General features: G+C 34.1%; 1 protein-coding gene, 1 long non-coding RNA gene, 1 other non-coding gene and 1 pseudogene across 4 annotated transcripts; 3 read left to right on the forward strand and 1 right to left on the reverse strand.

The window, feature by feature from the left end:
- The first annotated feature begins 4723 nt into the window (after positions 1-4723).
- Positions 4724-8415, forward strand: LOC124936858. Of its 2 annotated transcripts, XR_007099165.1 has the most exons (4): positions 4724-5188; positions 6432-6560; positions 7603-7651; positions 8118-8415. It is a non-coding gene; the product is annotated as an uncharacterized LOC124936858 (long non-coding RNA). The 2 variants fall into 2 exon arrangements; XR_007099166.1 differs by lacking the exon at positions 7603-7651 and having other exon boundaries at positions 8118-8411.
- A 3209-nt stretch (positions 8416-11624) lies between these two features.
- LOC124937247 lies at positions 11625-11821 on the forward strand. The gene has a single exon (XR_007099349.1). It is a non-coding gene; the product is annotated as a U2 spliceosomal RNA (small nuclear RNA).
- A 3676-nt stretch (positions 11822-15497) lies between these two features.
- LOC124934737 lies at positions 15498-17152 on the reverse strand. The gene is made up of 3 exons (XM_047475249.1): positions 17072-17152; positions 16385-16933; positions 15498-16169 (listed from the first exon to the last, which is right to left on the reverse strand). Exons 1-3 carry the CDS (start codon positions 17150-17152, stop codon positions 15498-15500), a joined length of 1302 nt encoding a protein of 433 aa, XP_047331205.1.
- Positions 17153-23753: 6601 nt separating this feature from the next.
- Positions 23754-23913, forward strand: LOC124937116 (annotated as a pseudogene).
- The last annotated feature ends 373 nt before the right edge of the window (positions 23914-24286 follow it).

A 24286-nucleotide genomic window follows, 5' to 3' on the forward strand; every position in this document is an offset into this window, starting at 1 on the left:
GATTGTCACGGGCTCGGTCTTTCCACCAACGATCCGTGCGGTACTAGTTACGATCTTCGAGAAAATGAGTAACTAGTTAGCCTTATTTGAAGTAACACTCGATGTTTGCTTCAATAAATACAAAGACTTTAGAGAGAAAAAACGAACTCTTACAACTAATAGTATTATATTATTTGAATATTGTATGATTTACAAAGTAATACCTTTGATTTTTTTATAGGATTTACTCAACTACTATATTAATGACTACTAGTTAACTATCACATTATTGATATATTAGCCAACTACTTCATTAATGATTTACTAGCCAACTACTTTATTAATGGTACATTAATATAGGGCATATCTTCTCCCAATGCTTATAGAATATTCTTTGATTGGGCCTACTTATACGATTGAGTTTCCCCTCGTTTAAGAAGATAAAAACAGTAACAATAGGCTGGCGCACCCCTCCAACTCAATGAAATTATTTGATTCATTTTCAAATTATTAAATTAACTTTTTCCAAATATGTTTTCAACTAATAGTAATTTAAATACTTAGTAATTATCGGGTCTAAAAACAACGTAATTTTTATATCTATTTTTAATATTTTTTCACTATTAAAATTTGCATCAATAAATTGATAGATGTGATGTCATTTTTAATATCTCACTCTATTTTAACATAATGATACAATAAATAACTAATTTTTTTAATTGAATAATATATAAGTTGTTTTTAATTGATTTTTTTACGACGTTTAGATGACAATTTATCTCTTAATATTGTCATTTCATTGATTACTTCTACGTGAATATTTGTTTAATGATTCGTCTCCACTTGTTTTAATATTATCTACATTATCAATGGCTTCATCCTCAACTAATTAATTGTTCATTTTCTTAAAAAATTGTGAAATGTCATTATCGCAATAGTTATTTGAAATTGAACATGCATCCATTAACGACACATGTTGTTGACAATTTTCCAAATACTACATGTTCGCTCGATACAACTTCTTAACGGAGAATGTGCATTGTTAAATGTTGCTCATATTGATTGTTCCAATTGGTATTGGGTTTCCCGATAAGGAATTAAATATCCTTTTGTAAAAGTGTATCTAGAGTCGAGTAGATAACATTTATCCGCAAACATTTAAATTGGTTTAGTTAATAAATATTTATAATGAAATGGAAAATAAGAAATTAAGAATAAAATATTACCTCCAATTGAATATGAAATATTGTGTTGTCTATTAGATTTAACATTGTTTAGAATTGGGGCATCGTGTAACGATCCTTCACATCCAACCGTAGATGTCAAAATCACAAGCATCTTGATATTTTTGTAGTTGACCTTTCTGCCCAATAATGATCTCGCAATTTTAATAGAAAATTGACCGTTGAGCCATGATTGGTTCACCTTGACCTACGCAACGTAAAAAGACGACGAGCTATTCTTCTAGAATTAATCCTTTATTTTGCATTCTTAGTCTATATTTTGAGGTAAATCATTTAGTAATTCATAAAATGAAAAAAAAGGTTCGATTCATACAAAAGCCAAAGAAACAAATTTCATTGTGTTGTAAGATATCTTGTATCCAAAGTAAACTGCAAGTTGTCAAACGATCTCTAATATCAACATTCACATCTTCTTCCCTCTACGACAATCTTTACTATTTCTTCTCCGAGTACATGATAAATGTTTTTTTTATCAGAATATTGGTGGAATACACATTTGTAAACTTGGATTTATTTGAATCTGCCACGTATTCCTTGTTATAATCTTTTAGTTGACTCTATTTCAAAATGATAATTGAAACCAAAATGTCAATTAGAATCATAAATAAAATTTAACAATATCTTAAAAATATCTTAACAAGTTTGGAAATTGATCACCTCAAATTTTGCTTCTTTTTTAACATATTCATTTTGTGAACTTGGATTTATTTGAATCTGCCATATATTCCTTGTTATAAGTTAAGATATAGAGGTGTTCAATTTGAGGTAGTAATTCCTTGCCATATATTCCTTTTGATGGATCAATTTATGCTAGTAATTTCGTTTCATTATTTCCATCAAAAGTTCTGCTAGCACTTGTTAAGAAAATATATAATCTAAACAAATGATAAAAAAGATATAGAGATAAAGATGTAAAAAATAATAAACACAAGACATAACGAAGGTTCGGCCAATAAATGCCTACAACTTTAAGGACTCGTACATTCTATAGATTTCCATGAAATATGGTCCAAATAACTCTACGTTACAACTTACAATGTATCTATTTATAAAAGTAAATCAAAAGACATAAATATTAAATTATTAGTCTTAAACTTATGAAAAACTTATTCAAGGTACCTTGCATCCCTTCTCGGAGCTTGTCTCTCTTTATTGTGCTCGACGATGCGTTCTTATAGGTCCCCGAAGTTATCTTGTCCATATGACACAATGAGTTCTATCTTCTCCAACCTGGCGATAATGTCGACAATATCATCTCTTGATTTCTCCCTTTCTTTGATAGTTTTGGATCCTCCCGCTTGAACTTGACGAGGGTTCCTAATATAATTTTCGATCTCTTGGGAAGTTTCTCCACTTCATCCACGTTATTAGTAGTTGCACTTTCATTCAATCTCCTTGTCATTCTATTCTGATACCGACTGTCACGGGCTCGGTCTTCCCACCAACGATCTGTGTAGTGCAGTACTAGTTACGATCTTCGCGAAATGAGTAACTAGTCAGCCTTATTTGAAGTAACACTCGATGTTTACTTCAATAAATATAAAGACTTTAGAGAGAAAAAACGAACTCTTACAACGAATAGAATTATATTATTTGAATATTGTATGATTTATAAAGTAATACCTTTGATGTATTTATATGATTTACTCAACTACTACATTAATGACTACTAGTTAACTATCACATTATTGATATATTAGTCAACTACCTCATTAATAACTTACTAATCAACTATTTTATTAATGGTAGTCTCCCCTTGGTTAAGAAGATAAAAAGCACAGTGACAATAGGCTGGCGCACCCCCTCCAACTCAATGAAATTATTTGATTTCATTTTCAAATTATTAAATTAACTTTTTCCAAATATGTTTTCAACTAATAGTAATTTAAATACTTAGAAATTATTGTGTCTAAAAACAGCATAATTTTTATATCTATTTTAAATGTTTTTTCACTGTTAAAATTTGCATCAACAAATTGATAAATGCAATGTCATTTTTAATATCTCACTCTATTTTAACATAATGATACAATAAATAACTGATTTTTTAATTGAATAATATATGAGTTGTTTTTAATTGTTTTTTTTTATGACGTTTAGATGTCAATTTATCTCTTAATATTGTCATTTCATTGATTACTTCTACATGAATATTCTTCTTGAAACTAATTAATGATGCATTTTCTTACAAAATTGTGTAATGACATTACTCAATAGTTATTTGAATTTGAACATGCATTCGATAATGACACATGTCATTGACAAATTTCTAAATATTGAATGTTCGCTCGATACAACTTCTTAACAAAGAATGTACATTGTTAAATGTTGCTTGAATTGATTGTTCCAATTGGTATCGGGTTTCACGATAAGGAAATAAAAATATCCTTTTGTAATAGTGTATCTAGAGTCGAGTAGATTATTTATCCGTGAACATTTAAATTGGTTTAGTTAATAAATATTTCTAATGAAATGGAAAATAATAAATTAAGAATAAAATATTACCTCCAATTAAATATGAAATATTGTGTTGTCTATTAGATTTAACATTGTTTAGAATTGGGGCATCGTGTAACGATCGATCCTTCGCATCCAACCGATACAAAAGTCAAATAGATGTCAAAATCACAAGCATCTTGATATTTATGTAGTTGACCTTTCTGCCCAATAATGTTCTCGCAATTTTAATAGAAAATTGACCGTTGAGCCATGATTAGTTCACCTTGACCTACGCAACGTAAAAAGACGACCGGCGATTCTTCTAGAATTAATCCTTTATTTTGCATTCTTAGTCTATATTTTGAGGTAAATCATTTAGTAACTCATAAAATGAAAAAAAAAAAGGTTCATACAAAAGCCAAAGAAACAAATTTCATTGTGTTGTAAGATATCTTCACTAGTAAAAAAAGACTTAATACCGACAAATTATAACGACATGAGCAAAAGTTGTCGCTATATAGTATAGCAATGGCGACCAGACGCATTCCCATTGGTATATGAGATATCAATAACAACCACTTGAATAGTAGTCGGCATTGGACCATTAATAGCGACGGTTTTTGTCTCTCTTAGTATACATCCTCAATTTTTATTTATAACATAGAATATTAAGAATGTGATTTATTATAAGTTATAAACTTAAATCTTATTATAAAGAATTATATTAGGATGGTCGGGTTTTGGACAATAATCTTTATTTACAAACAAATACACCTCAAATATTTTCATTTTAAAATGAAAAAGTAACTTTTAAACAAATAATTTTATAATATAAATTATTTATTTTTTTACTCAATAAATTAGTTTCATTATTAATTATATAAAAGAATATAAAATATATTTAATTTTTTATTTATATGATTTAAATATTTTTATTTAAAAAAATTAACTGAATATATATTATATAAATTTGGAATTTCCCTAAAAAAAAATTTAATACTAAAATTATTTTTAAAAGAATTCCAACTCAGACTAAAGGAAACTCCAGAATTATAATTCGTAAAAAAAAATCTTCTTAAATATCGGCTTTACCTAAGTTCTCTCTCCCGCCTCATCTCTGAGACTCTGATCTTTAATTTCATCTAATCTTTGATTTCATCTCTTGTATTTCAAATTCTCAGGTATTATTTGTTCGTAGAGACCTGCATCTTTTCTGACTTCGGCCTTTTTGTTCACTCGCCTAATTCACCGGTACGTCATCTCCATCATTTTAGCTTCCCCTTTCTTTCTCCCTTGTTTATCTATTTCTAGGTCATATAATCGAAGAGTAAGAGATGCAAGGTATGACTAAGGATCTGAATACGGAGATTTGAAAGCTAAAATCCAGAACGAATGACGAATTCATGAAGTTGGTGTTTACCGAGCAGAAAGTGAAGGGTGTACATAGAATTGAAGCAAAGTTTGATAATTCTCAAATGTGCGATGGTTATATAACTGATATCTACGACTATCTTGATAACATTGAGGTTAGTTGGACTGAATACTTCTCATTTCCTATTTATTCTGTAATAGGTTAGTGCTTGCTGATTTGATAATCCTGTAATTAATCTTGACTGTAGTTTGGAATGTATGTGTATTATCTTTTAATTATATTGAAATTGATTAGCTACGTTGGATTATGTTCATTAAAATGATATTTTCTTGGTTTTAGGGAGAAAGATGTCTTTATTTTTAATATTTCACTGATTAATTGTCTATTAATTTTGGAAATGCTTTTGACATGATTGTTGATTAAGGATATGATAATTGATATTTATAGCTGACTACATGTAGATGCAGGGAGCTCACAAAGCTGATATTTATTTTAAGGCTAGAAGATTCTTATGCTAAGAAAGACTGATCTTATCTGTAAGATTATTCATTTAATTCTCAACACAGACTCTTTTTAGCCCACATTAAGAATTTTGTTGCTAGCTCAGTTTGAAAACTCATGTCCAACCTTTGTGTTTATTATCTTCTAAATAGTTTTCTTCTTTTTCAAGTCCGTCTCATTTTGTCAATGATAAATGGGAGAAATCTTACTACTTGAATATGTACTTGAACATGTATGCTCTTCATTTTCTCTAAATTCATTATGCTTTTGCTGATCTTTGAACCTGGCTATTTTGATGATAGACTGTTTAATCCCTTCATCACTATTTAATCCCTTCGTATTTCTTTTCATATTTAGGAACCAATAGTTATTCTGGAAAATTAATGATATGTTTCTTTTATGAACGAAAACAGAGTATTAAACCACTAATTAATGATACCTTTCTTTTCATTCTTCTCTATCTAGTATCCATCCATCCATGATCCTTGATCCATGCACATGGGCAGAAGAGTTAACTTCTTTGGTTACATTATTATTATAACTCTTTTCCATTGACCATTTTCTCTGATTATGCATCCAAGTCGGTTTGGATTTAATTTATTGCATATGTGTACCGTCTTCTCTTTACTTTCCGTTACTACTACCACAACTATTGGATTTGGTGCCTCGACGCTGTTCAATAATCCTCAGCAAATCTCTCCTGCATATTTAAACCAAATTCACAATTGCTCAAAAGATAAGATTATAATTTTGGGGTTTTTTGCTTGATAGTGACCATGTCGATCTATTCTTGTTTGCAATCACGGTTGACATGCTTCTTCCTTCTCATGGACTCTATTCTATACATGCAAATCCTACATTGCTAGAATATTTGAATTTGTTATCCGAAATCGCAGGGCTCTAGGTTTTCGCTTTGTTGGACGGGTACCACATCCCAATTGTTATTATAGTGAAGCTCCAAAAGCAGCAGTTGAGATTGACTCCGAGCAATGCCTCCTTGAGAAGTTGTTCTCAAGCCATTTCAGGTGTCAAAACTTTTGTAATTGCATATTTTATTTATGAACTATAACCCTAATTGATAGATAGCTAGTTAGATACAGTTTGGCTTTCTCATATATATCTGGTATGAATGTATGCATGTTTTATGTGAATCTCGAAGTGTTTAAATTAGGACACGTTGGGAAAAGAACCAATATGATTATTGGTGGTACAATAGTAGATGCTTCAACCAGCGAATGGCTTGCACTTGATAAGAAGGTATATAAAAAAATGGTCCTCAAAAATTTAAGACATTTATGTATCTCTCACCTTTAGAGCGGGAATTTTAATACTTTATTGTCTTTCACCTAATTACTAACAGATTATTCAAGATGATATTTAAGTGTGACCTGTTCTATGATCTTGTAAAGCTTTTGCATCTTTTTCTTTTGGGTTTTGTAAGTGTAATTATGACACTTATATGATTAGGGTAAACTTTTTAGTTGTAAGCTGAAGTACATTTACATATGACATATGGATCTGGTTTTAATTAAATATGCTCGAGTTATCATTTTCCTTCTTTTGTTTGTTTAATTGCATTTATCAATCATCGAATAACGGTCAAAAGAGTCCGACTTGGATATGGAATTTAAGAGCATCTAGGATTAGGGTTTGGGGACCTCTTGTTTGATAAAGTGATAGAGATGGGGATTAATTGTAAAAGCATGATGGGTTGAGAGATCGAATAGATCATGACTCGATTTAGGTAGGTTCTTGACTCTTGTGGGTGAGTTTTAACTTTTGCTTCTGTAAATTCTAGGGCTGTTGGGATCATAAATTACTCTCTACCAATGACAGTTGTAGAAAAGATGACATACAATAAAATTGGCTACTCCAATTTAGATCTAGGGATATGCTTTGTATTTTGTTGACTCCACATCATATATGTAAAGTTTTTACATTTCATAATTCAACCTACTTGTAGTTTTCTAGTTTATTGATGAGAGGGAGAAATAATATATATAATAAAATAAATTGTGGTATTAAAACTATTAATATATTAATGCAAATATTGTTTCATCATTTCAGGTATTAATCAATTAGAAAATTTTCGGAGTTCTTGACTATCAAATTTCAGGTTTCATCTTTTGTCGTTTTGCCCTTCATTTGATAGATTTAAGAATGCATATGATAGATAGATAATTGTTGGTCCTTATGGCAAAGCAGGCAGAATTTGGTGTTAGTTGTCTTTAACTATTGATTTATTTTAAATGGTCCAAATTTTTGTAAAGAGACATACACTTGATAAAACATTAAACATTGATGAATCTTGTTGCATAAACATTGGGCTATTCAAATATATATATGTTTACTTCTTTTTTGGACTTTTATGTTGGACTTTTATGTGAGATTTGGTAGAACTAGAAACATTGCATATCCTTGTGTTAAACATGATTAGTAGAACTAGAAACATTGCATTGCATATCCTTGTGTTAAACATGACAAATCTAACTTGTGATCTAAATTTGAACTTATTATTTTGAATTTTTTTCACCATTATGTTGGTTAAGGTTACAACTTTTATTTTTATTTTTTTATTATAGGGATGGCAGATTCAAAATGAAGGTGTAGATTTTTGAAGAAATTTTCTAAGACTTTTTATTTTGTTTAGGACGTGGGGTGTAAATTTGTGTATTGGATGACTTTTTAGATTTTGATTATTTGAATCTTAGAAACACTCCAATGAAATGTTTTATAGTAACAGATGTTTTCATGTATTAGTATATTAGATTGAGGGTATGAACTTTGTGGTGCTAGAGTTCTCAACTGTACATTATGTTGATATAAAGTTCTTCAATTTCCTCATTGGCATTGAATCAACTAACTATTGATTCGTTTCTTGAATCCAAGTTTATAATTTTTAGAAGATGGTTTCATTGTGTAAATTTTAATGACTTTTTAGATTTTAAACATTCAAATCTTGAAATAATTTATAATAGTGGATATTTTATGAATATCATTTAATAATTTTAACAATTTGATTCTTTAATTTATAGCCACAGTGAAATTTGTCAGCACTTAGTTCTCTATGACGACGGTAAGGGTGGTCGCCATTTACATTTTTATAGCGACGGTAAGGGTGGTCGCCATTTACTTTTTTATAGCGACGGTAAAGGTGGTCGTCATTTACTTCTCTATGGCGACTGTGAGAGTGGTCGTCATTTACTTTTCTATGGTGATGGTAAAGGTGGTCGCCATTTACTTTTCTATGGCGACGATAATGGTGGTCGCCATTTACTTCTCTATGGCGACGGTTTGAGCCGTCAGCATAGAACATTATATGGCGACGGTACAAAAACAGTCGGTATTTGCGTTCCCGAGCAATAACGACAAGGGCAATGGCGACGACTGACGACAGCTCTTTTCACTGTCGCTGTTACTGTTTACCGACAGTTTATAACTCAATACCGACGACTCCTACAGTCGGCATTAACCTTTTTTTTACTAGTCTTGTATCCAAAGTAAACTTCAAGTTGTCAAACGATCTCTAATATCAACATTCACATCTTCTTCCCTCTACGACAATTTTTACTATTTCTTCTCCGAGTACATGATAAATGTTTTTTTATTAAAATATTGGTAGAATACACATTTGTAAACTTGGATTTATTTGAATCTGCCACATATTCCTTGTTATAATCTTTTAGTTGACTCTGTTTCAAAATGATAATTGAAACCAAAATGTCAATTAGAATCATAAATAAAATTTAACAATATCTTAAAAATATTTTAACAAGTTTGGAAATTGATCACCTCAAATTTTGCTTCTTTTTTAACATATTCATTTCGTGAACTTGGATTTGTTTGAATCTGTCATATTTACCTTGTTATAAGTTAAGATATAGAGGTGTTCAATTTGAGGTAGTAATTCCTTGCCATATATTCCTTTTGATTGATCAATTTATGCTAATAATTTCGTTTCATTATTTCCATCAAAAGTTCTGCTAGCACTTGTTAAGAAAATATATAATCTAAACAAATGATAAAAAAAAACATAGAGATAAAGATGTAAAAATAATAAACACAAGATATAACAAAGGTTTGACCAATAAATGCCTACAACTTTAAGGACTCGTACATTCTATAGATTTCCATGAAATATGGTCCAAATAATTCTATGTTAAAACTTATCATGTATCTATTTATAAAAGTAAATCAAAAGACATAAATATTAAATTATTAGTCTTAAACTTATGAAAAACTTAAAACTTATTACAATATATAAACTCTAATAAAATATTATATCAGATTTCCATTAGTAATTAAGTGTCTTAACGTCCTATCCTAGACCTGACATTTCTACTAGAATATATCTAAGAAATAACCAAGCTTTCCATACCTATTTTTTTCATTACATTTATTTTTTAAGGTTTTTAAGTAATGATGGACTTGACTTGGTCCCATAACCCTCTCCTAATTGTTTTATATGTGCATTTGGGATAGTATTTCCAATTTATCTCTATATATGAGATACCTAGATTGAAATTTCCCATGGATTTACACAGCTCTTTGATTTTTTAAATTATTAACAAATATATAACAATAAAAACAAATATAGATGGAAGAATTAGAAGGGTATATACGTAAAATCCAGTCTACAATTTTATCAACTTATAATTGTTATCATTTAACTACAAAATAAATACAACAAGAAATTTAAAAAATTGAAATTCCGTGACAAAAAGTATAAAAAAAAATGGAAGTGGATTTTATTGAAAATAGTTGTTTCAAGATACAAATACTTACCAAATTTTTTAGTTTTGTACTAATAAGGTTCATATACTAAAAATGAAGAGATATGAACTACTGATAATTATCTTCAAATTTTTAACTTCATATAAATTTGTTTGTAAATATATATTTCAGCAGATAACAAACATTTATATAATTACCAAATACTCTTATATGTAAACTAAAAGCAGCAAATTACTACACATAAATATAATTTCAGACATAAAAAATTGTGTAAATACCTAGAAACATAGAGAGAATTCAATGATAGAGAAGTATGAATGCTATTTTCAATGACAACTTACATTTATAAACTATGATTCGTTCTCTTATTGTCTTCAAGATAAAAGAAACTTGGTGTTTGAGTTGTGTTCACTATGGCTCAACAAAACTAGAAAGATTATTACTTTTATTTGACAGAATCAAACTTGTAAACAGTTACTTTCTACTACACTTATAGACAGATATCTTATACCTTATAAAATTTACAGAATAAACAACAAATTAGAACTCTACCCATCCACCAAGAGTTCTTATTCTGTTCAAAGATATCATTTCATTATGCCATTGCCATGAACCAGCCTGTATTATCAGGTACAAAATGATATGAACTCTCATGAAAGATGGCCATATCCAGGTGAACTTAATAGGCTAGAATTATTCTTGGCCAACCTGCAGAACCATCAGGCATACAAATTACAGCAACATACTTAACACAATCAATTCAAAGTACTGACAGTTGAATCTTAACCCACCATTGAAGTTAAAGCTTTTCAATTACCTACCTATGAAAAATAAACCAACTTATCAAACTGATAGTGGGATACTTATACCCTCCTTAAACTTCATAAATCTTTCAATCTATCCACAATGCGATGCAAGAATGTTCATGGGATTTTAACAATCCTATAAAATACAATACATACTAGGAATTGCTTAATTAAACACAGTTCCTACACATTTGGTAATTCAGAGAAATATATATATATATCTGCCATCAGTTCCTTTTACTGAACTTAACATCAAAAAAGACATTCAGAGAACCGATGTAGAAGGATAACCCAGATTGCGTTTTTGTATTTCGTTTATAACAACTTCCTGTCATCACTTTTCCTGATTTGCTTTGTCGATCTCCATCTACATATCCAGGATACGCAGGCAGAGAAAGGAAGAAAATAGATATGGGAAAAGAAAGTTGTATCGAGGAAAGGTAAAACTGATTTACAGCCATCTCCCTTGTTTGTCCCACATCGTTTGAAGACTACTAAGACAACTAAGGAGAAAGATTATAAAACGCAAGCTGATGTAATTGAAAACTCATACCTTTCTCGGCCTTTTGGCTAAGATCAAGTGTAGTATCTGTTCTTATCAGTTTAATATCTGATACGTGGGACATCGGTCCACATGATATTAAATTAATTTTTTATGGGTGAAGGCCCAATACCAGTAGCTTGCTGCTGTGGCTCTTCGCGTGTCTCCTTTGCGTTACACTACTGCATAGGCTGGCGCACCCCTCCAACACAGTTCAATAGTTTTCTCATTCCTTGTTACTTTTTTTAAATTCGTTTTCAAATAATTAAATAAACTTTTGCCCAATATAATTGGGGAAATTTGATCAAATAACCTCAAAGATGAGGTTATTTGATCTGATGGTAAATTGATAAATTTATTGCGCTCGTGGTGATTTTAATTTTTTTTGGACGATTTTGCCCTTGTCGCGAAACGCTAAGTCACTTAGCGTTTCGCGAAGTGACGACATGTGAAATGTCCAAATTGCCCTTACTATTTAATATAACCTCCGTACTTTTTTTTCATTTTTTTCTTCTCCTTCTCTCTCTTCCCGCTCTTCTCCTCCTTCTCTCTAAACTCCGGCGGCGGCGGCGGCGATCTCGGCGGAGAAGTTCGTTCGAAATCCACTATGAGCTCGACGACGTGCACGAGCACTGTTCCAATAGGTACGTCTATTTGAAGCATGTTTTATTGATGTTCGTTTTATGAGATTGATTAGGGTTTACTTTCCGTTTCGCTAAGTGCCCAGCGATTCGCGAAGGACTTCTCGTTTCGCTAAGTGCCTTACGATTCGCGAAGGCCTTCCCGTTTCGCTAAGTTCATAGCGATTCGCGAAGTATTAATTATCCGTCTCTAAATCAAATCATGTTTTTATATTGCAGCTGAAGTTTTCGTTTTCTATAATGGAGAGTGGAAACTTGATGCTGATGGAATACTGTATTTTGATGCATTTTCAATCAAAACATTTGATCTACCCCAAAATACTCGTTATGCTGAATTACTTGATATACTCTACGATAGACTTAATCTCCAGATATCAGCATACGATTTAGTGCTCCAAGTGAAGTATGATATTCCGAATATCAGAAATCCAAAACCTGTTTTTATTGATAATGATGGGGATTTGAACACATATCTATCACGCTTGATTTTAGGTCGAACAGTGTCACCATTGTGTGTATCTGTAGTGGAGAAGTCAGCGTTTACTAAAGAAAATATACCACTACTTACATACCCAACTCAAGAAAGTATACTACCACCACAACTTACTCAGAAATTTGTTCCACCTGTTGTACCCTTGGAATTCTTTGTTGAAAGTCAAAATGAAGCCGGAGAAACCTCTTTGCCTCACATCCCACTTACTCAGGACTTGCATGTTAATAGTGGTGAAAAAGCATCAATACCTATACAACCAAGTGCAAGAAGATCATCATTGGGTACACCAACTAGTGCAAGAAAGGCATCAAATGGTACACCAACAAGTGCAAGAAGATCATCAATGGGTACACCATCTAGTGCAAGACGATCTTCAATGGGTACACCATCGACAGACCCGACAGACACATCACCGCCAGACCCCACATTTGCGATGGCATTAACTAGTGAAACCGTATTGGAAGTTGGTTCGTTCTTTGAAAATAAAAAAGAACTTCAACTTGCTCTATATAAATATGCGATGGCCAATCATTTTGAATTCAAAGTGGAGAAGTCAAGAAAAAATCTTTGGGAACTCAAATGTTTGGATGAGACATGCAAGTGGAGTTTGCGGGCTGTGAAAGGTAAGTTTTCTGAGATGTTTGAGATCCGGACATTTGAGCATCAACACTCATGCTCAACTTTGTCGAGGCCCAAGAAAAAAATGCAAACACCAGCATGGGTTATTGGGCAGTGCGTGAAGAGCAAGTACATGGACCATCATCATAACCACTTGCCTAAGAAAATAATTGAAGACATGCATACAACTTATGGGATATTTTTGACTTATAATAAGGCATGGAGGGCAAGGGAAAATGCTTTAATAGCGGTGCGAGGGATGGTAGAAGATTCTTATGGAATACTGCCATCATACCTTTACATGTTGGAGAAGTGTAATCCTGGTACCATAACCGACATACAGACAGACGAGCTCGGTCACTTCAAGTATATGTTCATGTCCCTAGGCCTCTCAATTAGGGGTTTCAAATCCTTTTGCCGTCCTATATTATGTGTTGATGCTAGTTTTCTTAAGCACAAGGTGGGTGGTCAATTATTGGTGGCTATTGCATTGGATGCGAATGAGCAACTATATCCTGTCGCATTCGGCGTTGTTGATTCAGAGAATAATAACTCCTGGACTTATTTCATGCAAAAACTGAGAGACGCAATTGGATTAGTTGATGATCTCGTCTTCGTATCCGACAGACACCCAAGCATCGCTAATGCCTTGTGTGCTGTTTTCCCAGAAGCAGACCACGGTGCGTGCACATATCACATAAAGATGAATATTGTGGCCAAATTCAAAAGTGATAAGTGTCATGCGGAGTTTGATTCGGCTTCAAGGGCATACACTGTCCACGAATTTAATCGTTGGTTTGAGAAAATCAAGGTTAAAGATCACCGGATTGCTGCCTATTTGGAAGAAATTGGGTTCCCAAGATGGAGTAGAGCATTTTTTCCCGGTAAGCGATACAATCAACTGACAAGCAATTATGCTGAGAGTTTCAATAGTCAGAGCAGGGAAGCCAGAAAGTATCCCATTTCAGAAATGGCTGAGTATTTAAGATTCACAATACAACAATGGTTTAACGATAGAAGAGAAAGAGCGTCTAATCACGAAGAAGTTTTATCTCCAAATTATGAGAAGGTGTTACGTGAGGGATTCGAGAAGGCCAGATTCTATACAGTCCAATCCCTTAACCGATTCGAGTTTTATGTGCATGACAATTAGTCCCATTTCAAAGTCAATTTGAAAGACATGAACTGCACTTGTAGAGTATTCGAAGTTTCGGGACTTCCTTGTACGCATGCAATGGCTGCTGCCCGTAGTCGGAATTTGGTTTCTTATGACTTCTGTTCAAGGTATTAATATCTAGCTCACGTGTTCATTCTGTTTAACCAATTAATAATTCGTTATATTTTCCCTACACACAGGTATTACACAACTGAGTGTTGGATAAATTCATATGCCGAGACATGTTATCCTCCCGGTGATGAAGAAAATTGGGATGTTCCCGAACATATCAAGCAACGTTCGTGTCTTAAACCAAATGTGAAGGTTAAGAAAGGCAGGCCACAAACAAAGCGTAGGTCATCCCAGGGTGAGGTCCGTAAGATCCCGAGACGATGCAGCTCATGTGCTGGGCTTGGACATAATAGGGCAACATGCAAAGCAGTTATGCCTGCACCATCTACTGCACGAGCTTCATCATCTAAGCAGCATGACTCATCATCTAAGCAGCATGACTCATCATCTCAACAATATGAACCTTTAACTTGATAGATACTATGTTGTAATATATGTTGTTAATTGAACTATGGTACTGGTATGTTGTTAATTCAGGTTTAATGTTTATGTTGTATGTTCTAGTAGTAGTAGTATATGAGTAGCGAAACGATGAGTATTAACTTAGCGAAACGGGAGGCACTTAGCGAAACGGGAGACACTTAGCGAATCGGGAGGGACTTAGCGAATCGGGAGGGACTTAGCGAAACGAAAAGTACTTGGCGAAACGAAGAGTACTGGCGAAACGAAGAGTACTTGGCGAAACGAAGGCTACTAACTTATCTTTTTTGTAGGTTGAAGGGTCAATTTACAATACATCAATTTACACAAAATAATTTACAATACATCATCCAACTTCCAAAATATTCATCAAGGTTTACAATACATCAAAATAAGTTATCCAATTTACACAAAATAATGTTTAAGGTTCCATAATCTGATGGAATAACCGGACCGCCATCTTCTGCCTAAAAAATCCCATATTTTCTGAGGTCACATTATGCACGGGTTGATTAGCGGTCAAGTGTTCCATGTACATTAGCGTGAAGACCCCACAGTCCCCGCTCTCTGTTGCCCGTGGGACTTCACCAACCTTAGCAGCAACGGTTTTCACTTTGGGGTGTGGAAACCGTTTGTAAGTCATTGGTTGGAGGGGGCCTTCGAAGTTGAAATTAGGATACCTTACCCTCTCACCGGGAGTGATTGTTTTGGCGAATATAAATGGAATCATGTCGCAGAAGGGTTTCAAATAAGGATCCAGATTCTTATAAAGATAGGCATCACAGTCGTACACGTCAATGCGGTACTTTTGAAGACGTGCTACACACAAAATCCAGTGTTTCTGGTTAATGTTCACTGGCATGTAGACGTCGTCAATTGTTGACCACTCTGGCATATATCTATGTGGTGCGCCCATATAATAGTCTTTGAATTCGTCGACTGGATATTTGGCAGGATCCTTAATAAAAGCCCGGTGCTGTCGCCTGATTCTATCCGACAATACGCAATCCCCAATTGCCGCATGTGTATTTTTATACGTCTTGGGATAGCAGGAAATCCTTTTCCGCAGTAGATGGCAGAATGCATCGATTTCCTGCACAATGGGAGCATACAACATACATTGAGTACATATCAAACAACATTGACTAAGTACTTAGCGAAACGAAGAGTACTTTGCGAAACGAAAAGTACTTTGCGAAACGAAAAGTACTTTGCGAAACGAAAAGTACTTTGCGAAACGAAGAGTACTTTGCGAAACGAAAAGCACTTTGCGAAACGAAGATTAATGAATTGATTTGAACGACTTACCGTGTCTTCAATCCATGTAAGCCTTGTTACAACTCTAACCAACACTTCCTTCTTTGCTTGAACCGTATGTAAATCCGTTGTCGAATTATCGGTTTTTGGATCATCCAACCACGCCTTTACTTTATCCAGTAGCTCATCATCAAATTTTTGAAGGTGATTCACTTTCATAGGATCCTTTGTCTTGGGCATTTTTGACAAGGAAGGGTTGGTGTACGAGTCATCTTTTTTCGGCTTCCTCACTCTCCTCCCATAATTTCCTTTAGGAGGAGTATTGTATAACTGGAAATCGTCATTGTCATCATTGTCATCATTTGCCTTCACATCCCCCACAGTCTTCTCATCCTTCACCTTCACTTTCAAATCCTTCAGTTTCAGATCAACCTCCACATCATCCACCCTAGCCACACCATCCAGCTTCTCACCGTCCTCCAATTTAGCCTCAACCTCCATCTTTACGTCCTCCACCTTCGCATCGTTGTCTTTTCGTTCATCCTCCACCTTCTCATCATCATCTACCTTCTCATCGTTGTCTTTTCTTTCATCCTCCACCTTCTCATCATCATCGACCTTCTCATCGTTCTCCACCTTATCCTCATCCATCTTTTCATCATCATCCACCTTCTCATCGGTCTCCACCTTCTGTGCGTCCTCCACCTTCTCAACGTCCTCTTTTTGTTCATCCTCCACCTTCTCATTGTCCTCCATTACATCGTCTTTCCCATCAGTCCCATCATTCACCTTCTCATCATCCCCCACAGTCTCCTGCATCGCTATCATCTCCTACAAAATAGACAAAATTCACACTTAGCGAATCGACAACAAGTAATTTGCGAAACGGAAACTACTTTGCGAAACGAAAAATACTAACTTAGTGAAACGAAAACTACTTTGCGAAACGAAAAATACTAACTTAGCGAAACGGAAACTACTTTGCGAAACGAAAAATACTAACTTAGCGAAACGGAAACTACTTTGCGAAACGAAAAATACTAACTTAGCGAAACGGAAACTACTTTGCGAAACGAAAAATACTAACTTAGCGAAACGGAAACTACTTTGCGAAACGAAAAATACTAACTTAGCAAAACGGAAACTACTTTGCGAAACGAAAAGGTCGCAGAATACCTCTTTCTTCTCCTCCTCCTGTTCAACCTTGCTCTTCTCAACTTCGACATCCTTCTTACAATCCTTAACCTGCAAAATAGGTACTGGTCAGATCAGATATGTACTTAACGAAATGAAATGTAAAATATCTCCATACCTCAGTATTCTTTTCCTCTTCGACCTTCACAGCCTTCTTAGAATCCTTCTTCTTACTCTTCTTCCTCTTTATATTCTCCTCCATATCATCTAATCTGGTTAATAATATGGACATCCTTTTGTTGGATTTTTCTAACAACTGTGTGGACATATTAAAAACCATCTTCTTGAACGACTCAACGTGAGTTTGTTGAGTTTCTTGGATTGTGATTTTTAGCTCTTTGATGAGCTCTGTTTTCATCTTTTTCATCTCCTCTTTCATCTCTATTTTCAGCTCCTCCTTCATCTCATTAAAATCACATCCAACAGTAGGTGTTGGAGCCCGAGGAGAAGGTGTGTCAGCCCGAGGACTTGAGGTCGCGGATGGGGGAGTAAGAATGCGGGCCGGAATCGATTCATAAGCAAGCTTCTTCTTCAAGTTGGCTGCTTCTTTAAGAGTAGCATCAGCCTTTCTCTTCCTCGTGGCAGGTTTGGGGGGAATCGGAGTAACTTCTTCATCTTCACTTTTATCATCTTCATCAAAATCATCTTTTATTACCTTCCCATCAGTAAATCCCTCAAAAAAATCATCAGCTGTCTCGTCGATTTGCTCAAATACATCACCACTGTATAACCTCTTCTCCATGGAGGACTCTTCCATCTCAGTCACATCCGTGGTCTCTAGGGCAGTCTTTACCTCCATCGATGTGTTTTTCCTGTTGGAATGATAGAGTAACAACCTTGGGCGTAGAGGGTCATTAATCTGATTCCTTCTGGCGAATTTAGGGATAAAGTTTTCGATGACCTCATACGTCCACACTTGAAGTGCCAATGCGAACCCATAGATGTTATATGCAAAAGGAGCATAAGGTTGTTCAGCCTTCTCCTTCTTGTCAAAAAATGAGGTACAGAGATGTTTCATGTTCTTGTTTAAACCCTTGAGGGTGGCTCTAAAGGTGACCTTCCCCCATGGATATTGGAGGAAAGTGTCCTTGTCTTCCACCATGTTGAGTATTTTTGGAAATATAACTCTTTTTGGGTCAAATGTGAATAGGTACTGACAAATCAGGCATACCAACCCCATCTTGAATGCATCTTCCTTGTCTTTGCATTTGAAAAAGCCTTCTCGAAGTCGCACATTTTCACACTCATGCTCTCTTTAAAGTATTTAACCGAGAGAGGTGGACAACAGCGCAATTTTTCTTGGTCCAACTCAGGATAAACGCCGAAACATAGGCCGGTAACTAACGCATACTCCTTCATACCAAATACAAGCTTTTGCCCATTCACCATGAAAGTTATCTCCTTGGAGTTTGAGCTTAACCTCCTCATCAACATTTGATGTACAATACTTCCTGAGAACTGCAAGAGGGGGGCTGTGAATAATGATCTGAACTGGGTATTGTACACACTCTCCAGAAGATCCATTTCCTCGAACTTATTCACAATCTTCTTCAGGGTGAGGGCACTTTTCCACGAAATCCGACCGGGAAACTCAGTAACAGTTGTTTCTGCCATCTACAAAAGGAAACAACATCATCAAAAATGTTAGAACAAACACATACAAACGTAAGAACTTAGCGAATTGGGAGGAACCTAGCGATTCGCTAAGTACCTCCCGATTCGCTAAGTACTTAGCGAATCGGGAGGCACTTAGCGAATCGCTAGGCACTTAGCGAATCGGGAGGCACTTAGCGAATCGAGAGGTACCGAGCGAAACCGTTAACTGAACATAAGACAGCATTACCGAATCGGAAACAATACGAAACTAATCAGAAACAAACAATAAACTTAACATGCAAAAACCCTAAACAAAAAATCTGAAACAAACACTTAAACTTAACATGCAAAGACCAAAATCCATAAGCAAAAAACCAGAAAATGATCGACCACAACTAGGTATTTAGCGAATCGCTAGGTCCTTACCGAATCGGAAGGTACTTACCGAATCGGAAGGTACCTAGCGAAACCCTGATGAAACCCTAATGGCAACAAAAATATACTGAACAGAAACCCTACTGGCAAAAAAATATATACTGAACAGAAACACTTAACATTACACTAACATGCAAAAACCACCAATGAACAAAAAAGCAGAAAATGATAATGAACTAACCTTAATGACGAACGAGAAGAAAGCAGAAATGATCGGGCTTGACAAGATTCAGTGAAGAGAAAATGGGTTAGAGAGAGAGAGTCGGGCGGTTGAAATGAAATGTTCTGAATTTTTTGAATATATAAGGTCTAGCGCGTGTGAGTACGCGCGTCTCTTCAACTTCCGTAGCGAGTCGGGAGGCACTCAGCGAATCGGGAGGGACTTAGCGAAACGGAAGGGACTTAGCGAAACGGGAGGCACTTAGCGAATCGGGAGGGACTTAGCGAATCGGGAGGGACTTAGCGAATCGGGAGGGACTTAGCGAATCGGGAGGGACTTAGCGAATCGAGAGGTCAACGAGCTCCAGCTAAGAGAAGATGGTTTGAATACGTTTTCGCTACTATATTTTAATAACGAAATCGAATTCAAACCATTCTCCTAGCTGGAGCTCGTAGTACTTAGCGAATCGTCAAGTACAAAATTTTTTATTGGTTTCATAGGTAATCTATCTCGTTTGACAAGGTATCAACAACAAAGTCATGGTTTTGAAAAGAACATGTGTTAGCAAAACAAACCCTATAATTTTACATGGAAACATTTAGATTCTTCAGAAAAAGTCTTTGAAGAAGCGATCGTTGAACTCCAGATAAGAGAAAATTGTTTGAAATTTATTTCTTTAGCTTAACGACTAACGAAATCAAAGTCAGCCAATCTTTGCTTATCTGGAGGTCAATGATAGATTCTTCAAAGGCATTTTCTGAAGAATCTAAATGTTTCCAATGTAAAATTAGAAGGTTTGTTTTGTTAACACATGTTCTCTTCATAACCATGAAGTGATGTAAATACCTTGTCAAATGAAGTTCATGATTAACTATAAATAACAAAAAATCTTGATACTTAGCAAATCGCGAGGTATACTTAGCGAAACGGTAAGTCCGTAGCGAAACGGTAAGTCCGTAGCGAAACGGTAAGTCCGTAGCGAAACGGTAAGCAGATCTGAAACGGAAACACATACGCTCTTATCAGACAGAGATTTTCTGCAAATATGAACAGATAACAAATAATAACCTAACGAAATGCTCAAACATGAACCAATATGAACCATATAAGAAATAAGAATCAACCAAAACGGAGAAAATGATGGACATAAAGGAAATATGAAAAAGTTTTTGAAATGAAGAAAATGTAAACAAGAACATAACTGTTAGAATGAAGATCTACCTCGACGCCGTTCAAATAGTTAGAATCGGAGAACTCACATAAACCCTAGTATAAGAAACCTGCATGCAAAATAGATATAGGGTTAGAAATCGGCAATAGATAAACATAAATGAATTAGTTAGGTTAGAAGAGCTCTGATCGGGTTTGATTTGTATGGATATTGGAGGAAACGGAGACGTCGTCGCCGCCGGCCGCCGTCGTCGCCGGCCACCGTGAGTGAAGGAGAGAATTGGAGGAAGAGAGAGAAAAAAATTTAGGGAAATGAAATTATTTGGGTATTTATACAAACCTCTAATCCACTTCGCGAAACGCTAAGTGACTTAGCGTTTCGCGACAAGGGCAAAATCGTATAAAAAAAATAGAACACCACGAGCGCAAAAAAAATTATAAAATTCCACCAGGTCAAATAAACAAGTTTGCAAGGTCATTTCGTCAAATTTCCCATATAATTGTCTGTTTAATGATTTATCATAGAACTGTACAATTATAATTGTCTGTTTTAATTTATTTATGTCTTTTTGAATATTTTCATATTCAATCTCTTGGACAAACTTAATAATTTTATACTAAAAGTATTGAAACATTTAACTCTCAAACCTTTACATGATTCACATAATATATGTTCAACAACCTCAATTTTCAAGAGCTAAAGCATAACTGAAAATATAGTAAAAATAATTACTTTATCCTCACATTGTTGAGTTAGAGCTCATCTTTGTAAGTCTATTTTATAGCAATTTTGTAACTTTTCTCACAATTTGATAAGAATTAATTTGCAGTCCAGTGATAAGAATAGTAAAATATAGAATTAATTTTATACTATGTATTTTTTTGTTTATTTTTATTATTCAACCATCTTATAATAAATTAAATAAACATATATAATTATATGGTACAAATCTACACAATAATTAATTAAGTTTATTTTTTTATCATATGTAATAATAAACAACTGATCAATTTTGTCCAAAACTAATTAATATATTGTTATGATTAATCATATAAAGTAATACATGAGTGGTTTTCAATTGTTTCATTGAACGTCTCCCAACTTAGATGTCAATTTATCTCTAAATGTTGTCATTTCATTATTTACTTTTACATGAATATTTTTCTCGGTGTCCAATTATTCGTCTCCACTTGTTTTAATATTATCTACATTACCAACGACTTCATCCTCGACTAAATTAATGATGTGTTTTCTCACAAAATTGTGTAGTGTCATTGTCACAATATTTATTAAAATTGAATTTACATCGGATATTGACACAAGTTGACAATTTTCCACTTGTTTTTCCAAATACCTAGTGTATTGCTTGTTCCAATTGGTATTGAGTTTCTTGATTAAAGTTAAATATCATTTTTGTATTAGTGTTGTAACATCTTAACTCCTATTTTTCAAGACCGAGTGTGGGATGTTTGAAACGTGAACATAAATAAGCAGAAAACAGTAACATATGCGGAAGAGTTATATATATATATATAAATAAAGTGGTGCTACAAAATTCGGTCTTTTAAAAAAAACAAGATACGGTCTTTTACTACAAAAACATTAAGATACGATCCTTTGTTACAAAAATTACGGTCTTTAAATACTAGACCCTCCAAAATACTATGTCTTCAGTATTTGTCCCTCCTTTCACACACATTCCCTGCACCTTGCCCAACTCCAAGCCCCCTTCATCAGGTTGTGAAATATTGGTAATAATTATCGAATTGCACTTACAGTTAATTCTTAACCCACCAACCGTTGTAGTTAAAAAAAACTTTTCAATTATCTATCTATGAATATAAACCAACTTATCAACTTGATAAAGGGAAACTTATGCCCTTAAACTTCATACATCTTTCCTCTATCGTTGCGTGCCCCGAGTATTGTTCTGCTTCAGTCCTAGGAAAAAAACCGTGAATTTTTGTTTGGTTACTCTAATTTTAGTTAAAATTATTATTTTTGGTGATATTTGAACCAATAACCCAATACAAACTTTTATTTTTTTCTACATTCAGCCGAACCAAGTACTCAAATATGAGCGCACAGATCTCTCTGGGCCTATCTAATAGCATATTTGGAAGTTCTTTTCTATTTTATTCAGATATATTTTATGCCATATCTGGTGTTCTAACAGCTGCGGACTAAAGTGCTCCCAGAATACTTAGGTGCTGGAGAGAAGGAAGCACAAAGGATGATGTTATTGAGCTCGACCCTTATGTGATAGAAGGGGGTGAAGAACTTCTCTACTCGACTAAAAGGTTCCGAACGAATACTGGCCCTGAATCTATCTACAATGCGATGCAGTAATGTCCATGGGATTTTAACAAGAACATCAATCCAGTATGAAATTAAGGAAGATGGGATTTGTAGGGTTGACCTTCATCCATTTTCTACTACAATACAGTACAAACTAGGTATTGCTTAAACACATATGCTACACATTGAGAATTATAACAAACGCAGCTAACTGTACTGTCAAATATATATCTGCCATCAGTTCCTTTTGGACTTAACATCGATAAAAGACCTTCAGAGAAGGTAGAAATTTAAACACGAACATGCATAGAGCAAGTTCTCTTAGAATAACGTACATATCATTTTTGTATTTCGTTTACAGCTTCCTGAAATCGCTTTTCCTGATTTTCTTTGTCAAGATACGCACGCAGAAAAAGGATGAAAATAGATATGGGAGAAGAAGGTTGCGTTGGCTAAGTGTAAACTGATATACAACCATCTCCCTTGTTTGTCCCACATCGTTTGAAGACTACCAAGCCAGCTAAGGAAAAAGATTATAAAACGCAAGCTGATGTAATTTAAAATTCATACCTTTCTCGACCTTTTAGCTAAGATCAAGTGTAGTATCTGTTCTTATCAGTTTAATATCTGATACGTGGGCCATCGGTCCACATGATATACCTTGCTGTTGTGGCTCTTTGCGTGTCTCCTTTGCTTTACACTACTGCATAGGCTGGCGCACCCCTCTAACCCAGTTCAATACTTTTTTTAATTTGTTTCTATTTTTTTAAAGAATAAATTAATGAAACTCAAAATAATCCAAATTCAAACTCTTTTGAATTCAGTTTAATTAATTGTTGTATCACATTATCTACCTCTTTAATAATCAAAACAGTTATTTATTAACTAAATATCAAATTATCCTTATTTTATATATTTATAGACATTTTAATTAAATCTTTTTTAGTTTTTACTGAAAAAAATACACAGAGTTGATATTTCCCTGTTGGAGGTAAAATACATATTTTTATTTCTATTTTAAGTAAAAGAAAAAGTAAAGTTGATAGGAGTGGATAAACATGGTCCATCTAATTAAGATGTCTTGTGATATTATTATTAT

Source organism: Impatiens glandulifera, chromosome 4, assembly GCF_907164915.1.
Source record: "Impatiens glandulifera chromosome 4, dImpGla2.1, whole genome shotgun sequence".
Taxonomy (NCBI): domain Eukaryota; kingdom Viridiplantae; phylum Streptophyta; class Magnoliopsida; order Ericales; family Balsaminaceae; genus Impatiens; species Impatiens glandulifera.